Source organism: Hyperoodon ampullatus (genome assembly GCF_949752795.1).
Source record: "Hyperoodon ampullatus genome assembly, chromosome: 6".
In the NCBI taxonomy this organism is placed as follows: domain Eukaryota; kingdom Metazoa; phylum Chordata; class Mammalia; order Artiodactyla; family Ziphiidae; genus Hyperoodon; species Hyperoodon ampullatus.
In genome coordinates this window covers 273,916-291,372 of record NC_136919.1, presented here as the reverse complement: position 1 = coordinate 291,372, position 17,457 = coordinate 273,916, and the positions used below count along the sequence as shown (strand labels likewise).

At 56.1% G+C, this 17,457-nt stretch overlaps 1 protein-coding gene across 4 annotated transcripts in view; it reads left to right on the top strand.

Annotated features, from left to right (window-relative positions):
• Nucleotides 1-14,346, top strand: part of CACNA1B (calcium voltage-gated channel subunit alpha1 B) — a gene marked incomplete at both ends in the record, with an annotated part of 195,796 nt that extends 181,450 nt beyond the window's left edge. For 2 of the 4 annotated variants that reach the window (XM_079706056.1, XM_079706057.1), the window contains 9 exons: nucleotides 2,518-2,626; nucleotides 7,059-7,166; nucleotides 7,664-7,776; nucleotides 8,554-8,681; nucleotides 11,121-11,256; nucleotides 11,406-11,522; nucleotides 12,760-12,961; nucleotides 13,178-13,422; nucleotides 13,810-14,346. In XM_079706056.1, the coding sequence (XP_079562182.1) occupies nucleotides 2,518-2,626; nucleotides 7,059-7,166; nucleotides 7,664-7,776; nucleotides 8,554-8,681; nucleotides 11,121-11,256; nucleotides 11,406-11,522; nucleotides 12,760-12,961; nucleotides 13,178-13,422; nucleotides 13,810-14,346 (1,695 nt within the window). Of the gene's footprint in view, nucleotides 1-2,517; nucleotides 2,627-7,058; nucleotides 7,167-7,663; nucleotides 7,777-8,553; nucleotides 8,682-11,120; nucleotides 11,257-11,405; nucleotides 11,523-12,759; nucleotides 12,962-13,177; nucleotides 13,427-13,809 lie in introns of all 4 variants that reach the window. The other 2 variants (XM_079706059.1, XM_079706058.1) reach the window with 2 other exon arrangements.
• Nucleotides 14,347-17,457: the final 3,111 nt, after the last annotated feature.

Genomic DNA, 17,457 nt, shown 5'->3' with positions numbered 1-17,457 from the left:
GCCCAGCTGTTTGGACAGAGCCTGTGTTTGTTCTGAGCTCGGACCACACTCTGCTCCTCTGTCCCCGAAGCCCCTGATGTGGGTGGAGTTGTCTAGCCCTGAGGGTCTGACCCTGGGGGAGCAGCGGCCTGCAAGGCCTCTGCAGGGTGCACCTGAGGAGCCCGCCCCCAGCCCCGCATGTGCGGAGCTTCCCGGGATGGGGAGGGAGTGTTGTCTCTAGGGCTTCGTGGGTTCATGGAGCCTTAAGAAGGAAGGGTGCTGGAGAGAGGCATCCTTCCTTCCTTCCTGGGGCTCCAGAGGGCCCTGCGGGGTGAGAACAGCCTCCGGGGCCTGGGTGGTCCCATGTCCCTCCCACCCTGCTGCTGAGGGCCCAGCAGGCTGAGCTGCAAGGAGGGGGGTAAACTGAGGACACCGCCAGGCCTCCCTCCCGGGTGGGCGAGCAGGCCACATGGCCCCATCCCCAAGCCTGCTCCCACCTGCCCCTGCACCCTCCGTCACCCCCTTGGTGCGTAAGCACCTTCCATCCCTCAGCGCTCCACCCTCTCAGTGCTCCCGAGACTCAGCCAGCATGTGTCTGGGGCCCAACTGCTGTCTCCCTCTCTGAGCAGGCTTCCCACCAGAGCTTTCATCTTTCTGATTCGGTCCACGCTGTCTGTCTCTGTGCTCCGATTCTGGGCTTGCATCTATCCCCTGGCTCAGCACAGCCTCTGGGAGCTAAGTGGCTCCTCCAGGCCATATGCAGACTCCTCTAGTGTCTTCCTTGGTCCTCCCCTGCCTGGCATGTGAGTCGAGCCTGCCTGGAGGCCCTGCATGAAAGGCTGTAGCTTTGTCCCCAAGAAGGAGAGCTGTGTCCACACTGACACCTGGGGCCAGGGTGGGCAGCCAGGGCCGTGACGGGGTAGCCTTTGTGTGCTGGCAAACTCCAAGGTTCTGGCAGTGAAGAGACCAGGTGAGGCCTCATGGTGGGTGGAAGTGGATGGGCTTGGTGAGCTGGGGAGGGTCCAGGAGATGCACAGAGTGCCATGTCCAAGAGGGTCTAGGCCCAGGCAGAGACTCCTGTCTGTTTGCCCTGGTCTTGCCCCTCTGTTGCTCCCTGAGATTCCTGGCGCTCCGGGGCCTGGGCAGGCAGAAGGGGCTCTGGTAAAGGTGCCCCGGACGGAGCTCTCCTCTCTTGGAAAACACCTGCTTGCCCCTCCTTCCCGCTGGCTCCTGACTCCCTGACTCTCCCCTGGCGTGGAACCCCTCTGCCTCTCCCACCGCCATCGGTGCTGGTCTGCAGGGACACAGTGCTCTGGGAAGCCGTGTGTGTCACACAGGTGACCAGCAAGGTCCTAGGACCATGATTGGAGGTGCCAAGTGGGGCTTTGCCAGCATTAGGGGACGGAGTCTGGGCTCGTGTCTCTAGCCACCTGCCCTCCATCAGGCTGAAGACTGGATTTGGTGCCAGGATACTGGGGGCAGGCCTGGGGGCAGAGTGTCCCTACCCAGAGAAGGGACAGAGAGGCTGCCCTGTCACAGGATGCAGGCTTGGCAGAGGGCAGGCAGACCCCAGGGAGGGGCCCTGTACCCCCACCTCTAGCTCCCATCCTGGATGGGAGAGGACAGGGGGCTCACGGTGCCCTGAGGGCTCTACTTGGCAGGCGAGGTGGCCCTCCGATGCTCAGGCCGTTCCAGACACACCTGAGACCCTCTTCCTCCTGGAGATCGCATAAGTTCTCAGAGCCTCAGGGACACGCCTGTCTCCAGCTGTTCTGTCCTGGAAAATGGAAGAGAGGAAAGGGGGCTGTTCACCTGATGGGGAAACAGGGAGCAAGCTTGCAGGGCTCCCAGTCTGGTCCGAGCACTTGTGTTCCTGTGGGGTGGCCCTGGGTCCCCAGGCAGCTGGCTGAGCCCGAGGCCCTGTGCAGTCACGTCTGTCTGGGGTCCCTCCCCCTGGAAGGAGCTGGTCTCTAAAGCTTCCCTTGCTGCCTTGGGCTGGTGGCGTCCAGCGTCTGTTCCTGGCCCCCTAGCTGGGTGGCGAGAGGCAGAGGCCTCCCCGGGGCTGCGGGTCTCCTCACTGGGAGCTGACCTCGGAGGCTGTGGTCTTGGCTGCCCCAGCCCTCGTCCAGTGCTCCTGTCTGTGGGCTGCCTCGGGGTCCTGCAGCCAGCCCAGACCCCTCTTCAGCCTAGGCCACACCCTTGTTCTGTCATGGGCAGTGGGCAGGGGCCCCTCTGGCTGAGACACGCCTGTTTGTTCAGAGGGATCCAGGCTTATGGCCCGGCCCCGTTGCCCAAGATGTACCTGGACTTCTCCTTTTCTGCAGCCAAGGGAACCCTCATCTCAGATGAGGGTGGGGGTCCAGGGGTAGTGTGAATGCTGGCAAAACTCCCATGCATCCAACCTCTCTTGGTCCTGGGCACCTGCAGGGACCACCTCTGGGAGGCCAAGACCAGGCTCCAGGGCCCTCGAGCACTGTGTAGCCCTGTGGCGGGGGGACCCTGAGAGGCCTGGCCCTGACCTACCCCCCTTGTCCCCAGCGCCTGGTTCGTATGAACATGCCCATCTCCAACGAGGACATGACCGTCCACTTCACGTCCACGCTGATGGCCCTCATCCGGACCGCACTGGAGATCAAGCTGGCTCCAGGTGAGCAAGCCAGCCTTGAGGGAGGGCACAAAGCCAGGGCTGTATGACCGCCCCCGAGAGCCCCCCAAGGCAGCTGTGCAGGGGCGGGAGGAGGGGCCTGTCTGGACTGGATGGAGAACGACTGCCTCTGGTGCCTCTGTCAGACGGACCTTGTCCCCCGAACCCATCCTGCACACTAGTGCTGCCGTGATCCCATTGTCACGTGAGGAAGCTGAGCTGGAGTGAAATTGAATGACTCCAGATTTCCCAGAGTTCTGCAGTGTTGGAGCCAGCGTCACAGGAGCCAGTACCCCTTGTGGGGTGAATAGTCTGCCCCTTGCCCGTAGTGAGCCCAGTTCCCCCATCAGGCCCTCTCCGGAGTTACTGATAGAACGACACAGCCTGAGCCAAACCAAGGAGGAAATGAACCTCCCCTCCCCACCGCATGTGGTGACAGCTTCCCCTTCGCAGAGAAAATGAGTCACCAGAGGGGCCCTCCCCCCACATGGCCTTCCTCCCTGCGTCCGGGCCCTTGAGCTCCGCCCTCTCTTGTGTAACAGATGAGCAGAGGCCAGTCCTCCCGCTTGCACACTCTGCCCTGTTTTCATCATCTACCCAAGGATGTCATGACAGAAATTGTGTATTCTATTTCTTGCCTTGTCAACTTTCTCTCTCTGCTGCATGATTTCTATCAATATGTAAATGTGCTGTTATTTTTCCTATTTTTAAAAGGTTTTTCTCTTCCCCCTCCATCGACTTCTCTCTTTTTCTTCTTACCTTCTTAGCAACAGGAGACACAGGTCTGCATTGTCTCTGATTTCTCCTTTCCTAGTCTGCAGTCCATCTTTCACAGTGCAAAGTTTTGCTGGAACTGCTCTTGTCAAGCTCCGCAGGGACCTCCCCTTCTCAGCCCTTACCTTAAAGACCTGTCCACAGCCTTTCCGCAGGTGTCACTCCCTTCTGTGTGAAACCCATTTGTGCCTCTTTTTCTGGCTTCTCCCAACCTCTGAAGGTCACTGTGTGCCTCAGACATACATTCTCACCTTTTCCCATGGCTTTCAATGTTGCGAATTCCAATTTTGTATTTTTGGTCCAGGCCTGCTCCTACACCCCAGGCTTATATACCCCACAAATTATTCACCGTCTGTACTTGGAGGCTCAGTGAGCATCCAGAGTTCACGTTCTGACCCTTGAGTTCCAGATACTCCCCAGATTCCTCCCTGTCTCCATCAGTGGAAACTGCTGTTAGAGTTGCTCAGGCCAAAACTTTTGCAGTCATTTTTATGTCCTACTTTTTTTTCTTACCCTACTTCTGATCCATATCTGAACCCTTATAATATCTTCTGACTCCACCTTCAAAATACACTCAGAATATGATCACTTGTCTAACCTTTCCTACTGCCACCTCCTGGACCAAGTCACTCTTGTTCTTCGTGCCTGGATTGTTGCAGTAACCTTCTAACTGGGCTGCTTCTGCCCTTGCCTCTTTCAGTCTACCTTCAACACAACAGCCAGAATGATCATGTTAAAAATCAAACCAGTAAAATTATTAAACCTCTAGCTAGCCGGATCACGGAAAATAGATAAAAATAACCAGTATAAGGAACGAAAGAGGGAATATCACTGTAGGTCCTGCTGACATTAAATGGATAACAAGGAAATTTTGTAAACAACTTTATGTCGATAACTTCAGTAACTTAAATGAAATGGAAAAATTCCTTGACACCAACTATGAGGCTCATTCAAAAATAGATAACCTGAAAAAAAAAGGAAATAGATAACCTTAGTAATACTGTATATATTAAATAAATTAAATTCATAGTTAAAAATCTTCCAACAAAGAAAATCATGGGCCCAATTTGTTTCATTGATGAAGTCAACCAAACGTTTAAGGAGGAAATAATTCTATACAAAGTCCTCTAGACAGTAGAAAAAGGGAAAGTATTTCCCAACTTATTTTACGAGGCCAGCATTACTCTGATGAGACATTACAAGCAAAAAAATTACAGACCAACATTCCTCATGAATACAAACAATAAAATTTTCAACACAACTTTAGCAAACTGAACATGGTGATTAAAGTAGGGTTTATCCCAGGAATGCAAAATGCAAGGTGGGTTCAAGTTTAAAAATCAATCAATATAACTTAATATATCAAGGGGGAAAAACTATATGACTATCTCAATAGATGCAGAAAAAGCTTTGACAAAAGTCAACATCCATTTGTGATACATAAATTCTACAGAAACTAGAAATTAAAGCAAACTTTCTCAATCTGATTAAGGATATCTATGATAAACCTACAGCTAATGACATGCTTAACAAAGGAAGCCTGGCTCCTTTCCCCCTAAGATCAGTAACAAGGCAAGGATGTCTCCTGTCACCATTTTTGTTCAATATCATACTTGAGGTTCTAGCCATTGTAACAAGTCAAGAAAAAGAAATAAGAGGTGTACCAATTGGAAAGAGATAAATAAAATTGTCTCTATTCATGATTGACATGATTATCTATACAGAGAATCTTAAAGAATCAAATAAAAAGTTAATAAAACCAAAGCATCTACAAGCCTAGGAATACCAAGGATTGCTGGGAACCACCAGAAGCTAGGAAGAGACAAGAAACATTCTTCATTAGAGCCTTTCAAGGGATCACAGCGTTGTCGATACCTTGATCGTGAGCTTCTGGCCTCCACAACTGAGACAATATATTTCTGTTGTTTAAAGCTGTAAGAAGAAGTTACTAAAACTAACACCTGAGTATAGCAGGGTCAGTATATGAAAAGCAAATGTATTTCTATAGATTAGCAATTAACAACTGAAATTGAAAATGTTCCATTAAAATTGCACGAAAAACATCAAATAACTGGCTAACTCTAAAAATATATATCCTAGAGTGTATGCTGCAAATTTCAGAATATTGACCAAAGGAATCTTCTTTAATAAATCAACCAAGCACTATATCACGTTCATGCATTGGAAGACTCAATATTGTTAGTTCTCCTCATATTGATCAATAGACTCAGTGTTATGCCAATCAAAATCCCAACAGGCTTTCTGGGTTGAAATTTATAAACTGATTCTAAAATATACACAGAAAAGCACACAAACTTGAGTAACAAAAACAATTTTGCAAAAAGAATAAAGTATTTTAGCCATTTAAAGAATGACAATATTAAGTACTGATGAGAATGCAGAAAACTCGAATTCTCATGTTCCTAGTGTGGATACAGTGGTACCGCCGCTTTGGAAAACAGTTTCACTGTTCTTTATCGTGTGGCCCAGGCATCCCACTCCTAAGGGAGATGACATGAAAGTATACACGCACACAAAAACCTATACGCTAAAGTTTGTGGCTTTATTCATAATCGCGCCAAACTGTAAACAACTCAGCCATCAGCCAGATGGTGACGGATAATCAAACTGTGATGTGTCTGTGCGATGAGACGGTTCTCACTCAGCAACAGAGAAACAGGCTGCCGATGTGCTTGGCGTGGGTGGGGCTCAGATGCATCGTGCTGGGTGAAAACTGAGACTCGAGAGCATGTTGTGTGAAGCCACTTGTATGACATTCTGAGAAGTTGAAACAGTTGAGACAGAAAACACATCGTTGATGCCAGGGCCCTGGGAGAGGGCGAAGGGGTGGACCACAAAGGGTACGGAGGGAGCTTGGCAGGGGTGCCGAGCTCCTGCCTGGATTGTGATGGTGGATCCACGGTCATATGCATTTACCAAAGTTCACAGAGTGGGAGAACTAACCAGGTGAATGTTTATGTACGTAAATCACACTTTAATAAACACGATGTTTAAACAAAGATGGATCAGAGTGCTTTATCCCTCTGCTCGGACCCTCTGCTGCTCCCTGTCTCAGCGGCCCCCACCTGCACGTCCTCTCCCTCTGCTCCAGCCTCGCCCTCCTGGCTCCCTGGCCCCCTTCAGGGTCCCGTGAGCCCTTTCCTGACCGTTCTGTCCGAACTGCAGCCCTCCTGATAGTTGCTGCCCCTCCCCTCTTGGTTTTTCCTGTATCCAACATACTGGATTTTTAACTTACTGCTACTTTATTGTAGATTAAAATCATGTAACTCCACAAGGGCGGTTTCCTTTGATTTTGTTCCATCACCTAGAACAACACCTGGTGTTCGGTGGGCGCTCAGTAACTTTTATGGAATGATTGATGAATGGCTGGAACACTGCGGTGCCCCTTCTCAATCCCATCGCCACCCACGCCTACACGCCCTTGCACCCTCGCCACTGGGTGGCTCAGCTCCCACACCTCTTCAGACAGGTTCTGGCGGGGAGCTCTCTGACCAGCCTCCAAGGCAGTGTTTCTCCCCCCTGCACCTTTCCTCCAGCATGGGGTCTCTCCCAGCCCACCCCAGCTCTGCCTGTTCCCCCAAGGGGGCTGTGGGATGGCTCCTAACATCTCTCCTCCCTTCCCACCCTTATCCTGCCCCAGCTGGCACAAAGCAGCATCAGTGTGACGCAGAGTTGAGGAAGGAGATTTCCTCTGTGTGGGCCAATCTGCCCCAGAAGACCCTGGATTTACTGGTGCCACCCCATAAACGTAAGTAGGGTGAGAAACTCCCCCTGCCCACCCCTCTTCTGTCGCACCCAGAGGCAGAGCAGGGAGTCCTGGGTGAGGGCAATTGTTGAGTCACCTTGGAGAGGAGGGCTCACGTCCTTGACGGCCCAGAGCACTCGTCTCCAAGGTGGGTGCCAGGGGCTGTGGGAGGAGATGCCTGGGTCGTATTCCGTTGGGCAGAGTCACCCACACTCCTAGTGTGGGGAATTCCCTTCAGAAAATCCAGAGAAAAGGTAGGGGGACGCCTACAGTTGGAGCTGGTAGAAGGATGAGGTGTCTGGGGTTAAACTGAGCTGTGCTGTGTTGGGTGGAGCCCAGCGGGGCCCGGGGAAGAGTCAGTGCAGCTCCAGGTGGACCAAGCCCCACGGTCCCGCCCGCGGGTCCAGGAGTCCTCGTGGTGGGTGCTGGCTCCTCACCGCAGCCCACCCCACATGTCCCCTTTCTCTTGTATTCCCTCCCTTGCCTGCCGTGCTCTCCAGCCGATGAGATGACAGTGGGGAAAGTGTACGCAGCTCTGATGATATTCGACTTCTACAAACAGAACAAAACCACCAGAGACCAGATTCACCAAGCTCCCGGAGGCCTGTCCCAGGTACCAGGTTCCAGGAGTTCCAGGAAGTAACCCCGAGACTCTGCCACCTTCCACTGTTTGGCAGCGGAGGGGACCCAGCCCCTTCTGGAAGAAAGTGCAGCGGGAAAAAAAGGAAGATGAGAGGTTCTTGCGGCCGCCTCTCTGGCCCACAGAGTCAGAAACCCCATATAGCCTGTGCTTCCGTTAGTGGGAGGTGCACACAGGCGGGGCCCAAAGAGGTTCAAACCAACTGCCCAGGGTCATGATGTGTCCCACTCATGCCTCTGGCTGGGATAGTTTGGAGGACTTTCTTCCAGAGGTCATCCTTCAAAGATGACGACTTCACCACACAGCCAAAACCTTTGGTGTCCGTGTGTAGACTCTCATCTATAAAGTTGTCCTGTGTCCAGCACTCAGGACATTCACCCCCAGGGTGCGAAGTGTCTGGTGCCCACACCCCAGCCCTGAAATCTGCTCCGAATTCTGCTCAACCTGGGACTCTGGCAGCCTCTACCAGTCCATCCAAGTTGATGATGAGATGAAATCTTTTTGCCATTTGTAATCAGATCCAGTCCCCAAATTGTGTAGGAAGGGAAACTGAGGCTCCAAGACAGGAAATGACTGTCCTGAAGTCACTTACAGGCCAGACTGGGAATGGGCTTCTGATGGGTGAGGGGCAGGCCCAGGGACCCCCATCCTGCCCTGGGGGGTCCGGACAGGTGGCCGAGCACCTCGGTGCCCGGGGTCCATGGGGCGTCCCCGGCCTCAGAGACCCTCCTCCTGGCGCCCCTTCTGCAGATGGGCCCCGTGTCCCTGTTCCACCCTCTGAAGGCCACGCTGGAGCAGACGCAGCCAGCCGTGCTCCGCGGAGCCCGGGTTTTCCTTCGGCAGAAGAGCTCGGCCTCCCTCAGCAATGGCGGGGCAGTGTGAGTACCACCGGGCAGGGCGTGGGGCCTTGGCGGGGGGAGGGCAGGGGTCCCCCCGGGGCTCCCGTGGGCAGTGCCCCAGGACAGGGAGCCTTCGGGTCTCACCGCCACCCAGCCACACCCACCTCCACCCAGATGCTTCGCAGTGGGTCCAGCTGGTCCAGTCTGCCGGCGGAGCCGGTTCTGTGGTGCGTCTGAGGCTAATTCCTGTAACAGTAGACAGGTGCTCTGACGGCACCGGGGCCACCTGCTTCAGACAGTCTGTTATTCCAGCCCACGCCTCCCACTGTGGGAGCCTGTTCCTCTCTCAGGTGAGGGCTCCCCTCTGCTTCCTCGTTGGTCTTCGGTGCCTGCAGACCATTAAGAAGGTATCTGTTTCCACCTCAGCTTCTCACCGCTTTTTGTTAATGGCCTGTTAGTGTTCCCATCTTCCTTTAAGACACTTTCCCTCCCAGATCTCCATTTTGATATGGATGTCTGTTTTGTAGACAAATTGGCAAGGTCCTTCCCTATCACGTAACTCTTGGTAACGACCCAAAAACCAAGTGATCCAGAATAGCCATCCCTGTGGCACTCTGAGGGGTGCCAGGCTGGGCCGCACCGGAGGGCAGGACCCTCTCAGCCACCGCCCCCAGTCAGAGGGGGTGTCCCACATCTGCTGACATCCCGCTGGCCAAAGCCGCTCATTGGTTGAGCCTAAATCAGGGACGTGCGCTCTGTCTCACCGGCAGGGGCTGAGGGTGGGCCTCACACCCACTTGCCGTCCTGGAGAACCACGAGGCCAGGCAGCAAGCATGGCTAGGGCTCCCGGTTTCTTCCTCTCCTGTGCACGTTTTGGACACCCTTTTTGAAGGCTGATTTTGGGTCATGGACTGTGGATCAGGTAGCTTTTGCTGAGTAACAAACTGCCATACTTAGGGAGCCGGCCCTAAGTTCTTTGGCAGTGCTTTGGGCCTGGGCCCGGGCCAGCTCCTGTGGGGCCGGTGGGCCCAGGACAGCATATTCTCACCTTCTGTGTCTGGGCTCATCGGTGTGGGGAGGCCGGAGAACAGCCCGAGGGGAAGGGTTAGGGTGCAGGTGTTCAGGCCTCTCCTTGTGCCCCATTAGCCAAAGCAAGTCACCTCCCTAGCCCGAGCTCATGGGACAGGGGTTGACACTGCAGCGGCACAAGTCCAGAGGTGGAGAGGCCACAGGACACTGGGAGAACCTAAGCACAACTGGTAACGCTCGCGTGTGAAAACCGGACTCTTAAGGGCGTGCAGGCCCTGAGGGTGGCCTCCCGGCCCCCGGGAGCCCCCGTGCTCCCACACTCTCCTTTCTCCATGCTGATTATGATCCCTTTTGTGCATTTAAAGTTAAACAGTGGATTCTGAGTGTCCATGTGTGTGTCAGAGGGGATGGGCCGGGGAGGTGTCTTTGTGGACTGATCTGAGCCGGGCTTTCGGTTCAGGAAAATGAACATCGCTTATTTCCAGGGTTATAATTTCTACACAAGTCAGTTACCACCCCTTTCTGTTGCATGTGAGAGAGGGCCCGATCTACCGGGGCCAGGCAGTGGGGGCATTTACTGAGCCTTCTGATGGCTGGTGTAAGTGCCCACCCGGCCTCAGCATGGTGTGACCTCAGAGGTGACCAGGCCTTGGGGCCAGCGTCCGTCCTCCTGGCCGTGCTTCCTCTCAGGGTCAGCCTTTCCTGAGGCTAGAGCAGCTCCAGACAGCACAGTGCAGGGGAGATGCTTGCAACTTGAGAAGATGAAGGATGTTCTCAGAAACCCCAGTGATGGTGGGTCTGGTCATCTGCGTGGCCAGCGCAGGCCGTCAGGCTTCACCTCTGAGCTCAGAGCGTGACTGTTGCCGCTCAGCCTGGGTGACGGAGAATGTACGTGACGCCTCATTGCACACGAGAACGAGCAGAAACCCAGGCAAATGCTGGGCTGTTTTGGTGCCACTTGGGAGACAGGATAAGAAAGACAGACACTGACAAGGAGAGGGCAGGCGGTTAGGTTGCGTGTGGTGGGGAAGGCCTCCAAAAGTGGTCTCACCAAAGGTGACACTTGTGCCTAGACCTCAGGGCAGGAAGGCCTCCGTGGCTGGGGTCAGGGGAGTCGTGAGTAGCCGTGGACCATCAGGGCTGACGGAGCAGCTGCACAGGCTGGATGCCTCACCCGTGAGCATGTGTGTGGCCTTGTCCCACCACACATGTGAGCCCCTGTCTAGGCCAGATGTCCCCAGACTAGGGTCCCCTCTCTGCCCATCAACTCTGAGCGGGCACGACCATTGCTGTACCTCCACTGGAGAGTGGCCACACTCAAGGGGCCTCCTTCCTTTGGGCTCCTTCTAGCCCAGAACTGGGTCGGGGTGGAGGTTTCTGGTGGGTGGGAACCACGTTCTGTGGCCCATGGACCTCCAGGCCCACAGGACAATCCTCTCTCCTCCACAGACATACCCAAGAGGGTGGCATCAAGGAGTCGGTCTCCTGGGGCACTCAGAGGACCCAGGAGGTGCCCTGCGAGGTGACGACGCCCCTGGAGCGTGGCCACTCCACGGAGATCCCAGTGGTGCAGACAGGAAAACCGGTGAGGGCTCCCAGGGCTGGGGGTCCGAGTTGGGGGTGGGGTGAGAGTGGGAGGGTGAGGGCGAGAGCAGGATGGGGGGAGGCTGGCATGGGGAAGAAGGTGAGAGTGGGATGGGGGTGGGTGTGACTGGGGACCTGCTGTCCCTCCAGGCTGTGGCTGTCCAGATGCAGAGCATGGCCCTGAGAGGCCCTGACAGGGAGCCCCAACCCGGGCTGGAGAGCCAGGGCCGAGCGGCCTCCATGCCCCGCCTGGCAGCGGAGACTCAGGTGGGTGGTCTGGGAGGGTTGTGCTCATGGGAGGGGGGTGGGGGTGAGGAGACTTGGCATGGAGGAGCTTGTGTCCCCCACGTGGGCTTTGCTGGGGTGGAGCCTCCCCGAATGCACTGTAGCCTGGACACCACCGGCCCTGTTTGGAGCCCTCAGAACACGATGCTGGCCTCGAGAGGTGTGGCCAGGCCAGCCAGAGTCCCCACTGCCCCGTGTCACTGACCCAGCCCTTCCCTGTCTCTGGGACACACCTCTCCCGCTCCAGCTCTTCACTCCCCCAGAAATCACACACAGGGCCTCCTCAAGCCACCCTTTTCCCTCATGTCCTCTCGGAGGCCCTGGGGGTGACCCTGCTCTCTCTCTGGACACTGGAGGTTCTTTCTCTGGGACTCGCTTGACCACCTGGCAGGAAGCCCCTGGCCTGGGGGCTGCAGCACTGTTTCCCGGGCTGAGCCCTTGGGTTGAGCATTCCTCTTCCAACCCCTCACTCTCCCGTCTCTGCCCACTGCGCCTGGTGCCCTCCTGGCCTGGCCACCTCCCTTTGGTGCCATGCTGGTGCCTCTTCTCCCTCCTTGATGCTTGAGCCCGAGCAGTGGCTCTGGGTGAGCCCATTTCTGTGGGTTGTGCTTTCAGCCCTGGGGGGAGCAGCCTCACGGTGCTGGATGGACGGAATGGCACAGTGGTCTCGGAGGCACAGTGGTCCCACCGTGGCCGCCGAGGCAGCTCTGGGCCCCACCGGGGATCCTTCCAGCCAGGCCAATGGCCTCCCTCTTCCTGGCACCCTCCCTGTCCTGTAGGGACGCTGAGGCCAAGAGGCCTCCTGGGCCCCGCCCGGCCTGGGAGGGAGAGACAGGCACACAGACAGCATTTTGTGCAAAGAGTGCTTCTGAAGAAGCGCTGGGTCTCGGGTGGGCAAGAGCAGTCCAGGCAGAGGGAGGGGCTTGTTGGTCCCTGAGCCCCAGCCCCTCAGTGGGCCTCCCCAGGGACCCTGCCAGACCGCAGGCCAGGCCCTCCGTGGCGCTATGCTCCCCCCTCCCCCCCCCCCAGCCCTCTGGGGCACAGCCTCCCTTGTCTGGGGATATGCCCCAACTTCAGGGGTAGGGTCCCAGGCCCATTCCTCCCGATGGGACGTGTCCTGTGGTCCGCCCAGCCCCCGTGTCATGGCGGCTTCCCCCCGCCCTGGGCCTCCCTGGACCCCACTCTCAGGCCGTGCGCCCACCCGTGTCCCCGCCCGCAGCCGGCCCCAGACGCCAGCCCCATGAAGCGCTCCGTCTCCACTCTGGCGCCCCAGCGCCCCCCCGTGGCTCGTCTCTGCAACGCCGCCCTGGACCGCGCGCCAGCCAGCCAGGCCGCCCCCCACCATCACCACCGCTGCCATCGCCGCAGGGACAGGAAGCCGAGGTCCCTGGAGAAGGGGCCCAGCCTGTCCGCAGACACAGGTGGCGGAGTGTGCGAGGGGTCTCTCGAGGGGCGGGGGCTCGAGTTGGGGGTTCAGGAGCACCTCACAACCGCACAGCCAGCCCTGAGCCTGAGACCAGGCAGGAGCAGCCCCCAGCTCTGCCCTGGACCCTCTGCTGGCCCTGGGGGGCCAGGCCGGGGTGGGGTCTGTCTCGCCGCCGGCTTGGCTGTGCTGACTTCTCCTCTCCCCGCGCCAGCACCCAACAGCGCCGCGGGGCCAGGGCCGCCCCCGGGGGACGGGCCAGCAGGCTGCCGGCGGGAGCGCAGGCAGGAGCGGGGCCGGTCCCAGGAGCGAAGGCAGCCCTCCTCCTCCTCCTCCGAGAAGCAGCGCTTCTACTCCTGCGACCGCTTTGGGGGCCGTGAGCCGCCACAGCCCCAGCCCCCCCTCAGCAGTCACCCCGCGTCGCCAACCGCTGGGCAGGAGCCAGGACCCCCGAGACAGGTACGTGGGCCTGAGGACCCCGCCTCGCCCGCGCTCCCTGGGGTCCGGGAGGGAGCCCCTTCCTTTCCTGGTTCCTAGGCCCCAGCCTGCGCTCCTTGCTTCTCGGGCCCGTCCGTCCCGCCGGGCGGAGCCCTGGCCCTCCTGCTGTCCAGTCCCTTCTTTGCTTTCCTTCTGACAGAGGTGGGCTGGGCTGTGGTCTCCTGGTCCCTGGCCTTGTGCCTATCCCTTGCTGTCACCACCATCCCCAGACTGCCATCCCACCCTCCTGGGGCCGCCCCAGGTCCATCGCAGCTGCCCGCCCCCGCCCCCCGCCGTGGCTCTCCCCTGTGCCGTGCCCTGTTCGCCGTGTCCTTTGACTGGGATTTGCTGTGTTCCCGTTTCCTGCAGGGCAGTGCTTCAGCGAACGGGAGCCCCCTGCTGCCAACATCTGGTGCTAGCACCCCTGGCCGCGGCGGGCGGAGGCAGCTGCCCCAGACCCCGCTGACCCCCCGTCCCAGCATCACCTATAAGACGGCCAACTCCTCACCCGTACACTTTGCTGGGGCTCAGACCAGCCTCCCTGCCTTCTCCCCCGGCCGGCTTAGCCGTGGCCTTTCAGAACACAACGCCCTGCTCCAGAGAGACCCCCTCAGCCAGCCCCTGGCCCCCAGCTCTCGGATCGGCTCCGACCCGTACCTGGGGCAGCGTCTGGACAGCGAGGCTGCTGCCCGCACGCAGCCTGAGGACACGCTCACCTTCGAGGAGGCCGTGGCCACCAACTCGGGCCGCTCGTCTCGGACTTCCTACGTGTCCTCCCTGACCTCCCAGTCGCACCCCCTCCGCCGGGTGCCCAACGGCTACCACTGCACTCTGGGGCTCAGCTCTGGCGGGGGCGGCCGCGGGCGGCACAGCTACCACCACCCCGACCAAGACCACTGGTGCTAGCCGCACCGCGACCGGCGGGCGCGTCCCAGGTGATGAGTTTTATCATCCGCGCTGGGCTCCGGGGCGCTCGGGCGCTGAGGCGGGGGCAGCAGCCCTGGGAGGAGAGCCTCGCCCCTGTGTCTCCTCCCTCGCGCTGGGCGGAGCGGTCTGTAGAGGGCTGTGGCTCCCTCTCTACCCCTCCCGCGCTGCCTCCCTGGGTCTCACAGCTCAGAGCCTACCCAGGACGCGGCTGTGTGCTGAGCCGCACTGGGTGAAGGGCCCAGCATCCGAGGTGTGTGCTGGGGACGTCTTGCAGGAGGGCTGGATCTTGTGCGGATCATCCTTCATCCAAACGTGCGGTGCAGAGGAGCGGGCGAGACCTCAGGCCAGAGTCGGTGGTAAACCGAGCAGGTCTCGTCAGCCCCCGCGCACCAGCAGTCCGGTGGCGCCCTTCGCACCTAAAATGGCAAATAGGCGCTAGAAATACACGCAGATGCTCTGTCCTCCCAGACACGGTCAGCCCTGACGGGGACCAAATCTGGACCACGTTCTTGCTGTTGGTTTTGATTTTTAGTCACGACACCCTTCACTCGTTTGTTGACTCTATATACTTGATCAGAAAATAAAAATAACCAGAATAACGGGGAAGGGAATGGTAACATGACTGTGAAACATCAAACCTATAGGAGGATCTCAGCCTCTCAGGAGGCTGTGTGTGTTCTCGGCTTGCCCGAGGAGATGCTCTGTGTCCAGTCCAGGCGGCCAACCAGACCACCCCGGCTCCCGCGGCTCTCGACCAAGTGCCTGACCTCCTAGCCCCTCGCGCAGGCTCCCGGGGGCGGGACGGGAGGCCTGTGTGAACTGCGAGTGGGCTTTGTGGAAACTACTCCAAACAGCAACTGAGTAGAAAGCGGATGTAATGGAGAACGTGCAGAAAACATCCAGTAGGTCCGTCGTGGTTGGAATGAAGCGGCCGTTTGCCCTTTTTCCTCGAACAAGTAGAGGCTGCAGGGCATGTGTAGCATGGCCCGCGTGGGCCGGTCAGTCTTTCTACACCCGATTCTCAGGGACGGGGTGCCTGACAGGCAGGGCGCAATCTCTGTAGTTGTGCAAATTTCTTTTCACAGAAGGCTCATCGGGGATAGGCTGGTGGGAAGCGGGGGAGATTGGGGATGGGGTGGGGACAGGCGGAGCGCCCGCATCTGAGTAGATGAGGGCAGCTGGGAACCAAACGGGAATGAGGCTGGAGCTCGGAGGAAGGAGCAGCTCAGCTGCAGCTGCTGAGCTGGGCATCTGAGCCCACACTCTTTCTGGCACAAGAGGTGGGAAAGCAGGCAGCCAAACGAAGTCCCGCTTCAGGGCCACATTCAAAGGAGAAAGACCACTGTTAGGACGTGGTGCATAAAACACTGGGAGACCCTTTGTTTTGTGAACAAAAGGAACATTTAGATGAGTAGATTCTGGTGTGTCCTCCATACTTTGAAATGTGAGATGATCTCTTTGCTGGATCATTTGAGTGTTCCCATTGGCTTTTACCCCATGACTCTCCTAAAGAAACTTGGAGTGTGATGTGTGTGTGCGTGTCTGTGTGTCCCCGTGAGTGGATGCCGTTAACCCATAGGGCTATGCAACAAAAGATACACGTTTAATATTAGAAATAAAACACACAAGACCGCCACCTGTTCTAGGGTTTGAGCATGATTGTGACCAAACCATTTTATAGAATTTCCTTACTTGAAGGCACAACACTCTGAAACTTTAAAATAACAGAGTATTTTACTCAAATAGGATATAATTAAAATCGGAATCTCGGACTGTGCATGTCATCACTGGCTCCTGTTGCAAAGCAGAAGGATGTGCATTTTGGGACTGATGTTTTGTCTCTGGTCCCCCAGCCCATATTATTTTGAGTGTATTCATTCTGTGCAGAACCACAGCTGCTTCCCCAGGCCATGTTGGGCAGAGAATCCACTTTTCCAGACCCACACAGCCATGCTGGCTTGTCTGGATTCTTCTAGACACTGGAATTGGTGAAAATTACAGAGAGGGGAGGATATACTGTCTTGTTTTCTTGACTCTGCGTTTTGTTTCTGTACTGTCTCAGCTGTCACGTTTCCCCCAAAATCTCATAGTGAGTTGCCAAATTTGAAGTGCATCAACCAGTTGTCTGCATCTGGAACCAGTCAAGCAGTGGCTGTAGTTTGAATAAGTTATGTGTGCATGTAAAATATATACATATATACATATATTCAAGTATGTGCATGACATGTATATCTTCATACTTTTTGATAAAATGTATTCATTTGTTAATTTTTAATTATATTTGATATAAATCAAGGGTTTGTTGCAAAACTTTATATTTAAGAACAGTGTTTAAAAAAAACAAAAACAAAAAGAGAAGTCCCAACCATGCAACACAACTGGGACTTGCTTTAAAAAAAATTCTGTGATTGACTAGTTTGCTGCCTGAGTAATATTTATCAGCCAAACTTTGGATTCTGCTATTGTTTCTACAATGACATTTTGTATGAAGCAAAGTCCTTGGATTAAAATAAAACTTAGCAAAAAATCAAAAACAAAACCCCATCATGCTGCTGGGTGATATATGCAAGGGGTGCGGAGCCAGGCAGATGAGCCATCTCCGTGGGTATGGGGCTCGGGGGCGGAGTGCACAGGGCTCAGAAGAAGGTGAGAACCTCTTCAACTTGCTCTGGGCCTGATAGGATGCAAGGGTGGATTAGGCCCAGCTTCACGGTGAGGATCAGGGTAGGCTTGTGGCTGGAGGAGCCAGGATGACTCACGGGGGATGTGGTTGTGTTTTAGGGTTAGGAATACAGTTTGGGAGTTGAGCAGGCATTGGCTGAGGTTTGGGGTGGCTGTGTTGGGTGGGTTAGTGGTTAGAGGTTAGAGTTAGGTTTGGGGTTGAGGTTGGGGTGTAAGTTAGAGTTGGGGTTAGGAATTAGAGGTTAGGGTTAGGTTACAGGCAAAGGGTTTGTCTATATAACCACTAACAGTGTAGGGTTATGTGGGTATAAGAATTAAGGTTTTGTTCAGTCTACTGTACATTAGAGCTCATTTAGAAAAGCCATAATTGAACAGGCTTAGGTTTCAGACAAAAATGAAAATTGTGGT